Consider the following 13,814-nt stretch of genomic DNA (forward strand, 5'->3'; position numbering starts at 1 on the left):
ATTGAAAAGTGTGACCTTGAAGCCTCCAAAAGTTTCTGTTATTTCTTTTTATGGTTTTACAGTCAACTCTCCCAAGTGCTAGCATAATGCTTTATTGCTAGCATTGCCAGTGATGATAACAAAGAACCGTTTCCAGACCTGTGAATGTGCACATCCCTGTCACATCCCACAGAGAGAATAGAGCTCAGGATGTAAAGAACAATTTCTTCTAGTCTGAAAACAGCAGTGCATTTAAGCCTCAGCCTAGGAGTGTTCCTAAGATAACATTTTATTCAATAAATGTGTTCCTTTTGAAATTTTCAGAAAGGACTCGTGTTTGCCTAGCTGAATTTTGGTTGTTTCATTTGCCTTTTTTGTCTCTTCTCTACAGATGATGATTTTTTCCATGAACTTCCAGAAACTTTTCCATCTGATCCTCCAGAGCCATTGCCCCACTTCCTCATTGAACCAGAAGAGGCTTACATTGTGAAGAACAAGCCTGTGAATCTGTACTGCAAAGCAAGCCCAGCCACGCAGATCTATTTTAAGTGCAACAGCGAATGGGTTCATCAGAAGGACCATGTGGTAGATGAGAGAGTAGATGAAACCTCCGGTGAGTTTGTGTTGTGTTATGAAGGGATGAGAATTAAAAAGCATTAATGTCAAGCCCAATGCTGTAATCTAGCAGCTGTTTCATATAGCAGCTACTTTTCTTTACTCTTGATACAGTTGTGAGTTCTGTATCTGGTATTATTGAGGATTGTTGTAGCACAGAAGCAGTGTCTGTGCAGGTCAGTTAGTAAAACATGATTGTAAAATACCCATCCTGGGCTTGAAACAAAAAACAAAAGGAGAATTGTGCACAAACAAAATGCAATAGCTTTTTTTCAGCCAGATCTGCGCCTTGTTCACTTCACCAGGGTCACAAATTCCCAGTGGTTGCACTGTATTATAGCCACAGACCAAGAACCATGTTCTCCTCCAATGTGCTGATAAGCAATTGGATTGTTCCTAGGATGAAGTTTTCTTGGAGAGACTAGAGAAAAAAAAGAGAAATTTAATTAACTTCCAGACAGAAAAAACCACACTTGGGCACTTTTTAGAGCAGAGGATTCCATTACACTTTTCTGCCTGATGTGTGGAGACTGCATGAAGGAAGTAAAATAGTACCTCCTAGTACTTAAAAAAAAAAAAAAAGCCACCACCACCAAAAAAAAAAAAAAGTTTAAAAACTTTAGTAATAAACCAGAATAAATCAAGGATATGATTGTTTCTGTTTGGGAAGACAGTTTGTCACATGCAAGGAGAGAAGTAGACTTACTGCTGTTTTGATGGCTCTGAGAAATAACTGGATACCAAGCAAGAAGGTATCTTCCAGTTGGGAATTACACTACCGCTTGGTCTAATTACTTAGAAAAATAACTCTACCAGATGTCCTGGAAGTCTCTTGTGAACTGGGTTTTATTTGTTTCAGCTCATTTATTTGCACAGAGATCAAAAGCGTAAGCTTTTAATGGTACTGTGGTGTTCTCAGCTTGAAAAAGAGAAGGTGGGTGTAAGGAAGAAAGGCTGTAGAAAAAATGTGGATTAAACTTTGGGCCTGCTTATCTGTTTGTAACAATAGGCTTTTACAACGTGTTGGCTGTGGTAGAAAAACTAAAAAGATAAATTCTTGTTACTTAATACATCTCCATTTTTTTTCATCCATGGGAGTCCACTGGAATGAAGGAGAAGCAGGAGGGCAGCTATCACTGTGTTAATTGTTTAAGCTTTTATTAACATCAGCATTCAGAAATATGAAAATGTTTCACTACAGGTTAAATTTTTCACTACAGGTGAAAAATGCTTTCTTTTTTCTGAAAACTCTCATTGTAGAATAACTCCATGATGCTGTAAAGTGAATTGCATTCTGTAAATGTCAAAGGCCAGTCTTGAAGAGATGCTTCTGAATATATTAGAGGACAAATGTTTTACATAACAAACAGCAGTAATTATATGCAAACAAAACCCATATCCAATTAGAGATTAACATAATCTACTGGAGTTGGAGGGGAGAAGGTTGTCAAAAGCCATGCACATCAGATTATTGGTGCAAGAGCCACAAACCCAGTCACACTGACAATCAGACTGACAATCAGAACCTGAATTTGTCGTTTAGCCCAGTTGTTGCAAAAAGCTGTTTAACACATGTCACAGTCATAGTGTTTGCACACCTTCCTGTAAGGAGACTGATAATCTAGGGCTTATTGCACCTAGTGTAGAAATAGGTAAACAATGTATTTAAGGTAGTGGGAAAACAGTATCTTCTTGAAAACAATGAAAGCTCAGAAAAGTATATCCACTACAGATGGAGCTGGAAAAAAAGTTGCAGGACACAGTAACTATGAGGATTCATTCTGGTACCTGAAGAAGGGAGATATCAGCTTAGCATCCTACACCAGTTGAACAGTGTTTCTGCTGGGTCAGTTGTGTAATGCCCGCAACTGAAAACTGAGTACATTCTTCTTTACAGATATTTTACCATTCTTAAGGTCTATTCTGCCCAAGTATGAAGAGCCATCATGCTGAGGAAGTTTTCTGCTGCCATTTTCAAACCAGTCTTTTTCCATTCTTTAGGCCAAAATGCAAAGAGAAGGAAAACAAGACAGACAATAAAATACATGAAATGAAGAAAGTAAAGGTCACTTGTGCTTTCTTTTCTAAAGAACAGGCAATCAGGAAGAAAGAAGACGAAAATACAGGTGTGATGCTAGCGGTACATCATCTGAGGATTGTAAAGGATGCATGAAAGAGAGAAATAGGTTTTGATTTGCAAAAGATTATGTGTTCATGGACTTTGAGCCCGGGCCCAGGAATGTAATCTATGTAGAGACTATTAACTCTTCTTATAAGATAAATTTGTTTCTGTCATTGATAGAATGATAGCAACAGCAATAGAGAGATACAACACAGCAATAGCAGTAGCACAAGAGGTGGAACGAGAGTGCAGCTGAGCTCTCATTGAAGAGAGCTGCTAGGGAGAAATTAGAAGGTATTTAGAAAGTCAATTTTTAAGAGAGAAAAAATAAATATTTCTGCCTTTTTCCCTTTTTTTTTTTTTTGTAACAGAGACAAGGTACAAAATAAGAGTTATATGCAATTTGCACTGTGGGATGTTTTTAAACAGTAGGTAAAGCATTGCTGTAAAGAATATGCACAGGGACTCTGTGGGAGTTATTGCCTTCTGGTTGAAGAGGATGAGAACAGTAGTAATGACAGGGTGTTCTAATACTACTTTATTTAATTAAATTAGTCTGAAAAGAGAACCTTGCAAAAAGATTCCAGTTATTGAGTCTGAGAAGCCAGAAGCCTTTACATAGGAGATCATTATTGAGGACACATTGAGCCAGCAATGTGCCCTCATGGCCAAGAAGGCCAGTGGCATCCTGGGATGCATCAAGTAGAGTGTGGCCAGCAGGTCAAGGGAGGTTCTTCTCCCTCTCTACTCTGCCCTGGTGAGGCCTCATCTGGACTACTGTGTCTAGTTCTGGGCTCCTCAGCTCAAGAGGGACAGAGAAGTGCTGGAGAGAGTCCAGCACAGGGCCACCAAGATGATCAGGGAACTGGAGCATCTTTCATACGAGGAAAGGCTGCGGGAACTGGGGCTGTTTAGTCTGGAGGAGAGGAGATTGAGGAGAGATCTTATTTATAAATATCTAAATGGTGGGTGTCAGGAGGTTGGGACATCCCTTTTTTCTATAGTAGCTAGCAACAGGAGAAGGGGTAATGGGATGAAACTGGAACACAAAAAGTTCCACTTAAACATAAAAAAACCTATTTCACTGTGAGGGTGAGGGAGCAGTGGCACAGGCTGCCCAGAGGGGTTGTGGAGTCTCCTTCCTTGGAGGTCTTCAAGACCTGCCTGGACATGTTCCTATGCGACCTGATCTAGGTGAACCTGCTTCTGCTGGGGGGTTGTACTAGATGATCTCTAAAGGTCCCTTCCAACCCCTACCATTCTGTGATTCTGTTATTATGATCTGGGTTTTTTGCCCTCAGACTCACTCTAATTTTTCTTCTTTATGGAAAAAGCTAAGCATTTTCATAAAGAAGTCTGATGGGTGATTCAAAACTCTTTAGTGCACATCTTTGACTCATTTCCTATATATGTGAAATACAAGGCAGCACGTGGTCTTTTTTATGTTTTAACTGGTATATTTTCCCATTAATATTAAAAAATATATCTAAAGAGTAAGAAAACTGGTTTTAAAAAAACCAAAGATTAAAGTTGTCTTGAGGGAACACATATAATTTTATGTCTGACTTTTACAAAAGATAAGAGTAACAAAAGTAAAAGGAACCCTGCCCAACTGATGCTTTTGGGGGCAAGAAAATTCCATTGTCACAGGGCAGGAACCTCGATAGCATCAATAGTTGTTAGAGCTGTTAGTGCATATTTTCCAAATTACTGTACCTCTGAAAACAACTATGGAAAAAGATTTTATTTTGCAACTGTTCATTTTATGGAAAAACATTTTAGGCACACACACCAATTCTGCAGTGGCGGGATTGTTGCTGATTTATAGAAAATCAGTGTCCTGCACCCCTTTCATTTGTCCAGAGGGACTAAAAACTGCCAAATCAAACCCCACATCCCAGTGATGTACAACAGATTAAAATCAGGGCTAGAGGAACCATGTTTTTGTCTTTTCAATTTACATATGCATTGTAATAGATTCTCTGTGACTATTAAGGTGAAATGATCTATAAAACCCGTCTTGCCCTCTGCAACACCAGTTACATGTTGTTCTTCTCTCCCCTTCAAGCAAGGAGAAAACAACATTTGAGACTCTTCTAAGTGCTAATTAAACAGACATATTGGGCAATTCAGCCAGCATTATTATTTGCCTACGCATTCTATCTTCTTTTGCTGGGATGCATAGGGAGAAGAGAGCTCAGGGAGTTTGCTGATGACCTCCTCTGTGTTCCCAAATAGCAGCAAGATGGAATAAAGACTCTTGAGCCTGGCCTGAGGCCCTAGCTCATGCAAAGTGATCAGATTTATCTGTGCAGTCTCAGAGGAAAGCCAGTCTGAGGGAGGCTCTGTTAAGTGCCAATCTTTTTTCCCATGCCGTGCTTTTAGAAGTAGGCTCTCAGAAGACCTAGTGTCTTCCAGGAACATCCCCAGTGGCATCCAATACCTTCAGCAAGGAGGATAGGTGGCTCCAAGGACTTTACAGTCTGTGGCCCCTTCAACTTTCTGCCTCCCCACAAATAAAAAAATGATAAAATTATAATCTCACTCAGAATAACATTTTTGTCTGATTATGAGGGTTCGTCAGACTGCACTGAGGTATATGAATATACACTTCAGACAAATCTATGACTTAAGACTTTTCAGACAGAAATCTTAGGCTTCTTTGTTTCAGTTTCTTTACATAGCCGGTGCAGTGATTTCCGCGCTTACCTCCCACTATTATCTTTCCCTGTTAATAAAGTCCTTTTGGATGACTTGCAGATTTGATGAAAGGAGACTGAGCTTTTGATGTAGGGTCAGCATTGATCTGGCAAATAGGAGATTGTTACCTTAAGCAACGGGTTTGGCAGCCTGTCGAGGGAGTAGATACACAGCTTGCAAAGTCTTTAATAGATCACCCTCTCAACAGAAAGATCAAAGATTGACGTCTGCCCTTTTGCCTTTAAAACAGCTCTTACAAGATGCCGCAGCCAAGACAGCAGTGGGGAAACCTTCACAGCAGCTCTCTCTGTTCTTCTGGCACCATGTACTGTCACTTCCAGCACACAGTACTCTATCATTTTCTCTTCCTTTCTGTGTGTTTATCTCATGAAAACCATGTATTTTGCTGTTTGTGACATCACGTTTTGGAAGGCTGGGTTGCCTTAATGACAAAAGCCCCATTAACTTATTCAGATGTTTTTTAAGGTGGGACTTTCGATTATACAGCAAAGATCATCATGTGACCTCTTATTTTGGGCTGTTGGGCTCATTTGTCATCATTTTTTTTACAAATAGGAAAAACTGTGGTTACTTTTTAAATGTAGTACTTCTCTGAGTACCAGTGTTGAATAACTCAATTTGGGAGCCCAAATATGAAATTCGAGTGCCCCTTTCCACCATATAAGCACAGCTCAGGGAGAGGAGGGCAGAGGGGTACCATTTCACTTATTTTCTGTGACCCATAGACATTCCTTTCCTTAATGCTCTTTTCTCTCTCTACACATCTTCCTTAATCTCTTTTTGCTGCTTCTTGACCTACTGTAACCTTCTAATTATCTGTATTGTTTTGCAAGGGTCCAAAAGATAAGGAAAAAAGCCATTTTTCTGAACAAATGTGGTCAGTTTTCCTATTAACTTCACTAAGGAGATGACAAGTGATACTAAATGCTGCAGTTATACTTAGCCTGCAATATTTTAACTCTCTGGGGTAGAATACCTTGGGGTTATATTACTAAGGGGAGCCACATATCATAAGTAAGGATCATTTTCATTCTACTGTTGTCACAAGTCATTTTATTTCCCGTTTATCACTGGATCAAATCCATTACAAACATCAAGCACCCCGATTCAAAATATTTCTTTCTCAGCAACATAAGCCAATTTTTAGCTCTGCTCCTTCAATACTCTGCCCTAATTCAACTCATTCAATTTCAAAATGGGTCTCTGTATCTCTTCCCAAAAGAGTCTATTAATGGTTTTGAGATGTGTGTTAAAGTTGATACTACAGTCCATTTTCTTCAGTTGTTCAAAGTTGGTCCTTTCTTTGGAAGAATGCTGTAAGTGAAACATGTTTGGTCTAAAAGGCTGCATCTAGTGCAAAGGAGCAGACAATTCTATTTCTCCAAAGAACTGGAATTCTCCAGGTAAATACAGGCAGTTCACTTGCATAAAAGTATGTGAAAAAACCCTAACTTTTGTTCTATTTGCTATTTGCGTTGCAGCCATTTTTAAAGTCAGACAGGCCATCTTTTCTCTGCCTGTCACTACCTGTGGCCTGTCACACAGCTGTCCTGGAGAAGAGCAGCCACATGCCCATTACCACTGAGAGAGAAGTTCTATATTCTTGTAGTTTGTGTCTCCAAAAATTGTCTACTGGGAGCATGCTCCCCAGCATGTTCAAATGAAGGGAATTCGTGACAACAACCCTGCTGCAGACATTTTTTGCAAGCAGGAGAAGTTTCCACTTTTCTCTTGAGTAATTTGTATGTTTTTAGAGAAAAAGACAAGACATTTTGGAAGGAGATCCATACTTACAGAGAGGCAAGAGAATCACCATTTTTTAGGATATAAGTTCAAAATGGTGGTTATTTTTGTTGAAGTGGGTAGAGAAATCACTGAGGTCAATCCCAATGTAAAGAAAGGAAATTATCTTACTATATAGAAAATAAGACCATTGGACCTCATACTTGCTTCTGGAGACAAATCTGCTTATTACAGGCAATAGAAAATCCAAATAGGCAATGCAAATTCACCAAACCCAGGAAAATTATCTTTTTGGTATAGAAGCCTGCCAAAGGCTTTGGAGTTTTTGAGTTTAGTCTCTACTGTATACAGTATTCACTTCTAATACAAATATTAACATATAGTTTTCTTATTTAATCAAACTGTTGTAAGTGGGGCTTTTGTCCCTGTCAGTTTATGTGGAAGCTTGCTTCTAGCTCTTAGACCTAGACACTTTATTTTCATGTTCACAGCCATTGACACCTGCCTGTTCTTCTGCTAATGCTGTCCTTTCCAGCAGCTCTTTGCCAGGCAAAAACATGTGCCTATCCACCCTTAACAGACAACAGCTGTGGACCTTGCAAACACTCTGCCCTCATGCTGAGACAATCTCTTCCAGCCTCAGCACTTGTTCTATCCTTCAGGGTATTCCGGGATGCTAACAGGGTATCCCAGAGGGAGCTACCCTTCCTACAAGTTAATCCTGCTTTCATTCTTCCTCTGAGAAATGATGGGCCCATGGAGATGGTCATTTGCCTATTCCAAATTTTCTGTGGATTCATTGTGTATCTCTGTGCAAATCACTCAATGTTTCTGCTATTTACTTCTGCAAAGTGCTTTGGGACCAAAAGATAAAAGCTTTAGGACATTTATCCATTTCTTATTGCAGCAGTGACTTCCTGTCTGCTTATCTGCAGCTGTTAGCCTAATTGTCCTAAAGATTTCCTGTGGTCTTCTAGAAAAACAAATCTGAGACAGGAAATAAAGTTGTTTAAAATAATAGGAAGAGGGATAGGGATGCTTAGTGTGTTCATCTGAAGCATTTGAGGATACCCCTCTGAGTATTTCCAGCCTACACCTTGTCTCCATCTGAGTTTTTCCTTCATTAAAACCTTTGTTACACACTTGGAACCACATTAATTCCCCAAAAGACATCATCAGACATCAGTCCACCCACCACAGCTTCAGACTAGCCATGGCTTTGCACAGCAATGCTTCCTTTTTCCATCTGTGTTGCCTGGCTCCTGCAGAGCCAAATGCCTTTTGTGTGGGACGTGGAGTCTCTGTGGTAAGGGTGGTCTGGTTCCTGAAAGGCTAATAAATGTTAACCTGGTTTGGAAGTGAGTCCCAAAGGTTAATCTCTGTCCTGCATCCACTGACGTGAATGGAAATCAACTGCTTTTTAGATGCAGGAATGGCAGAAAAGAAGAGCAGAGCCAAGGTCTTGTGTGCTGCCAAACAAAATTGCTGCAGTCAGTAACACCACAGCAGTGAAGGTCAGGAACACCTGCATCCTATAAATGTAAGGTTTTTTCAGTTTATTAACTACGAGAATGAGTAGGACTAGTAAGTCTGTAGTTCCTTTTCAAAAATCCTTGGAAATACTCAGGAAGATGAAAGTTATAATGATACCTTATTCTTTCTTCAATGAGAACAAGTTATAGCCTGATGCAGTCACTGGAAATGTGGTCTAATGCTGTTTAGAGATCTTGACGACTATGCAAAACATTGAAGTTATTGTCTTGAGTTCTCTGATATTCATACAAGTTTGTATCTATTACCTGAGTAGTATCTTCTGCTTTTTCCTTTATGTCATGGTTTAAGCCAAGTTGGCAATGAAGCACCAGTCAGCTGCTCACTCCCCCATCACCACCTCCCATAGGATGGGAAGGGGAAACAGAAAAGAAAATCAAAACTCATGGGTTAAGATAAGAACAAATATAATAATGAAATTCAAGTAAAATGTAACAACAGGAGGAAGAATAAAATATAATAATAATTGACAGAAAAAAAATCCAAGAAAAGCCCCGTGATGCACAATGCAACTGTCCCTCCCTGCCAACTCCACCAAGTTAGACTGGGCATGGCATTCTATGGTATGGAATAGCCTTTGGGCTAGTTCAGATCAACTGTCCTGGCCATGCTCCCTCACTGCTTCTTGTACACACCTCCCCTTCAACCCACTCACTGTCAGGGCAGTCTGAGAAACAGAAAATGCTTTGACTATACGGTCACTGATCAGCAATAACCAAAGCATGTCAGTGTTATCAACATTCTCTTCAGCATAAATCCAAAATGTAGCCCTGTAGTGGCTACTAGGAAGAAAATTAACTCTATCCTAGCCAAAACCGGGACACTCTATTGGCTCATTAGACAATGAAATAATTCTCTGAAGAAATGTAGTGCTTAAAACTACATTGGAGAAATCTTCCCCCCTGCCGCCCCGAAAAAGTGCCATTTGTATGGAACAACCATTGCAAATAGATCAGGTTCTATGAGGCTTTTTTCACTCTGTGGGTAGGTATCAAATCATCGCTAACGTGTAAGAGAAAGAGAAGTGGCTGTCACATGCAGCTCTGACCCATACAGGATGTAATTTTGTGCTGCCTTTGCGGGGTCATCACCTGTGCTCATTTGGCCATTCCCACATATTCCTGATTCGTACATAAATGAGCATCGTGATGTGGTAGGTAGCAGCAGGACTGCCGTTCACCTGCAGTGTTACATACAGCTCTTTCTCATCAGTTTTCGATGGGATGGCTCTCGCGATTCCTCACTTCTCATCCCTCTTTGTATTTTGATTGTGAGAGCAGAAAGGGAGTCTTTTGTTAGCCTCTTCTGTGTCTCTTCTTCCTCTTGAATACTGATCTTTAGTCCTTCTCAGCCTCTTTTATTATTTGCTCCCAGGTTTTGATTTTAGGAAGGATCTCGGTTGGTTGATTGCTGCTTTTGGCTTCCCAGTGACTTTTATAATGATGTTTCAGTAATGAATCCTGATACTGCACCTGAGTAGGTTGACATACCCTCCTCTGAAGAGGAGTAAAGGTTGCCAGGATTGAAGAATAATGATGCCTAAAAGTGGATCAGGTTTGTTTTGGGGTTTAGTTTTAATCCTTGTGTTCTCCAATGAAGGTGGAAACCAGTACTGGAATTCAGAGTAGTTACCCAGGGAAAAAAAAAAAAAAAGAAAAAAAGAAGAGGCAGACAAAGTTACAGGGATACTGTTCATGGTATTTACTTACATAATGAAAAAGGTCTTTTTTCATGTCAAAGTTGCATGGAACTGGAGAGCAACTCATTCGCATCCCTGGTGTCTCACTGTATCTGGTAGGGATCATGAGCTGAGCTGGATCCAGAAACATGTACACACCAAATGACATTTGTGACCAGCAGGCTGCCTTTTCGCACGCCTTCCTGAAATGATTCTTCTATTCACTGCAAACTAAGAAAGATATCCTGGTGTTCAGGAGCTGGTGTTTTGACTGCTGCCCTGGCGTGGTGCTGAAAACATACTGTATGGGGGAGCAGACAGTAAACTCCCAGAGCTTCATCTCTGTCTAGAGAAAGTCACTTCACTTGATAGCACACTGGATAAAGCTGCTCTGAAAACAGCTGCTTGCCTTTTTTGTCTTTTTGATTTTTTTCAAGATACCTAAGTTGGCTGTGAAATGTCACCCCTAGCATGCAGAACAACAGCAGCAAAAAACGGTGGGGCTTTTACACTTCTCCCCCATCCTGCTGTTCTTGCACATTGTGGACTAAAAAGTAGGAAAACAACTGAGAAAGGCTCCTGAGTGACCCCTTGTGTCACGTTGAGACTGTCCTTGTTCCCACAAAAGCTGTACCAGCTGCTGAACTGTGTCATTGCATCAAGTTCACAAAAATAAGGCATTTTCACCTTGTTTCTGTCTCTCAAAACCACACAGAGTGGATATGGTACATAGCTACATGTGCGGGTACATATTTTATATAAATATATAGACACAGATGTGTATGTCAGGAAGTCAATAACATTAAAAACTTGTTGTATGTTTTTATATTAAAAAATGCACACAATTCCGTGTAGTGTTCATTTCCCTGACCCCTTCCACTATGCAAAGGGAATGTAAACACGCTGTTCAAAATTCAGATGCTCTTGGTTGGCTTCCCAGATGTTTGAAATTCAATAGATTGTTTAATTTTTTTTTTCATAATTTCCCTGGCTTCTTTTAGTGAAGTGCTAAATAACCATTTCTCTTTTTTTTTTTTTTTGCCTGCATATTGAGATTCATCTGTTGGCTCTAAACTGCCTCAAAAGTGCTTCAATTTTGCATGAGCACTAAGCTGGGGACTGGGAAGCATTACCCACTGCTGAAGGCCCAGATCATTAGAAAGAGCATGTAAATCCTCTGAACCAGAAATAAAAAGTGCACAGATTTTCTTTGTGAAGTCCCAACTGCAGCTTTAAGTAAAACGTGAACCACTGGCATGTGGGGTTTTTTCCTGACCTTGGAAAAAAAAAAAAGCAAACCCAATCTTTTCTCAGCTGCACGTGCCTCAACCAAAAAAAGGAAAGGATGAGCTTTGAACCAAAAGCTGGAGCTGCTAAGAGCTCATACTCATGCTTTCCTTTGTGGATGACCTCCAAGCATTAGCCTGACAGAGAACTCCTTGGGTACCACCACTCAGCATTGCTTAGTATTGAGATGACCTGGGTCAAAATGCTGCAACTCACTTTTGTTTCTGCTTATAGACCTCAGTCTATGTGAGTTCAGAAACAATGATGCCCATAGTTGAACATAAATGTATGCTTGTAGTGAGGTTTTCTTTGGAATTGTGCTATATCAGAGCATGATTATTACATTTGTAACGGGAAAAGGGAAGAAAAAAAGTGGCAACAACAGGCACACGTTGTTACACGTGGAAGAAAACAACGTGTTTTGGAGCAATTTGTGCACAATAGCAAAAAATGCTATGAAATAGCCTCCATTAAAAAAGGTGGGGGAAAAGGGGGGATCCTTTGTCTCTGAGCTCTATATAGTCTGAGAACAAGCAATCCAATGCTGTTCAAAAGTATTAAATGGCAGTAGTTCAAGGCTTATCTAAAGCACTCAGCTGCCAAGGTTGGCAGGGGGAGGAGATAGCAGAAGGGCTGTTTTACCGTCCCCAAGGGGACAAGCCGACAGGGCTGTGCTGCTCACCTCCACCATGCTGGCAGGGACCAGGGCACACAGTTTGCTTTCCCCCAGCATTAAACAGCTCAGTTTGGAAATATTCCCTGCATCTTACACAACTTGATCCTTCAGATGTTTGTTAATGGGAAAAGAACAGATAGAGTTTGTTTTCACTAAAGTAAAATAAAACCCAAACAGAATGCATGTTCTTTAATTCCAGTTCAAAGTAAAATCCTTCTGAAGACAGCCCTTTGTAATTTTTTTTTCTGTAAGTTAAAAAATAGTAGGGGAGCTGAGATTTTAACTTAACTCCCTACCCTTAGCTGGTAATTAGATACCATAGCTAACTGGTGCAAACTTGACATTGTTTTTGAGGCAAATTTGACTTTATTAGGCCGTTGCCTTTGTATATATTAATTTAAGAATATATCTGTATCAATAAGAGAAAGTTACGAAGAGAGAAAAAATAGCTGGAAGCCTTTAATTTAAATATTTAAGCTAATATTTGCAGAAAATGGTTTGTGATCTTCATGCAGACATTCCATATCACCAGCCAGCCATAATTTACAGAAAAGCAGTATTGAGGCAAAACCAGGAGCGAGCAATCACAGTGTGAAGGATTACCAGGTGTTAAAGCTGCTTTCTCTTTTAAACTATCTCGAGATATCTATTTGTCTATCTATCTTTTGTTAAGATTACAGATACTGTATATAGAAAATCAGCTATAAGCAAAATGTTCCATTATGCAATCATCTCTGTCCCATTAGGATGCACAGAGTGCATTTTTCTCAGCAAGAACTTTAATATTTGAAGCCATTCTTCTTGCACATAGCCCATTTATTCATGTTTTAAACACTAAATTCCATAGCTTAAGTACTCTGATATATCTGATATCTCTGATACTCGCTGAATGTAAGAGATCCATCTCTGCAAGATGGTAAATAAATTTCAGCTCTTGACATAGCACTGATTTTACTTCTACTTTGTAGACAAATTTCACAAAGTAAAGGGATCAACCTTCTGCTACAGAGACAGGGTGTTTATAGTATCAGTGACGAGCGATTAAATAAATGGGACAGATCATTCAGGACTATTGATGAGTAAAATGATCATCATTCTCATCTTTGGTCACTTCAGTTTTACTGTCAGAAAGTGATCTAATGGCAAAGGATTGCATAGTAAGAAAGCAATGTGTTTTCCTTTTATTAAGTCTGTTTACAGTCATAGCACTTGGGTGTATGGTCTTGGACACTTTCATGAAGCAAAAAATATGATGCTGTTTTAACGATTTTTGGATGAAGCTTTATATGAAATGAAAGACAGATGGGGACTGTGAGAACTGAAAATGCTTTCATGCTTTTTGCCAAATGCTCTGGAGATAATTCATCCCCTCCTGAGACTATTGCAAAATTCCAATTTTCTTTTTTGGTAACAGGATTCTCCTGCCACCTTCATCTTGCATT

General features: G+C 39.7%; 1 protein-coding gene across 2 annotated transcripts in view; it reads left to right on the forward strand.

Annotated features, from left to right (window-relative positions):
- The window catches only part of UNC5C (unc-5 netrin receptor C), a 261,631-nt gene that overhangs the window by 168,245 nt on the left and 79,572 nt on the right, over positions 1-13,814 (forward strand). For both annotated transcript variants that reach the window (XM_061992520.1, XM_061992521.1), the window contains exon 2: positions 371-592. In XM_061992520.1, coding sequence (XP_061848504.1) covers positions 371-592 — 222 coding nt within the window. The remainder of the gene's footprint in view (positions 1-370; positions 593-13,814) is intronic.

The sequence above is a fragment of the Colius striatus genome, chromosome 3 (assembly GCF_028858725.1).
Source record: "Colius striatus isolate bColStr4 chromosome 3, bColStr4.1.hap1, whole genome shotgun sequence".
Classification (NCBI taxonomy): Eukaryota; Metazoa; Chordata; class Aves; order Coliiformes; family Coliidae; genus Colius; species Colius striatus.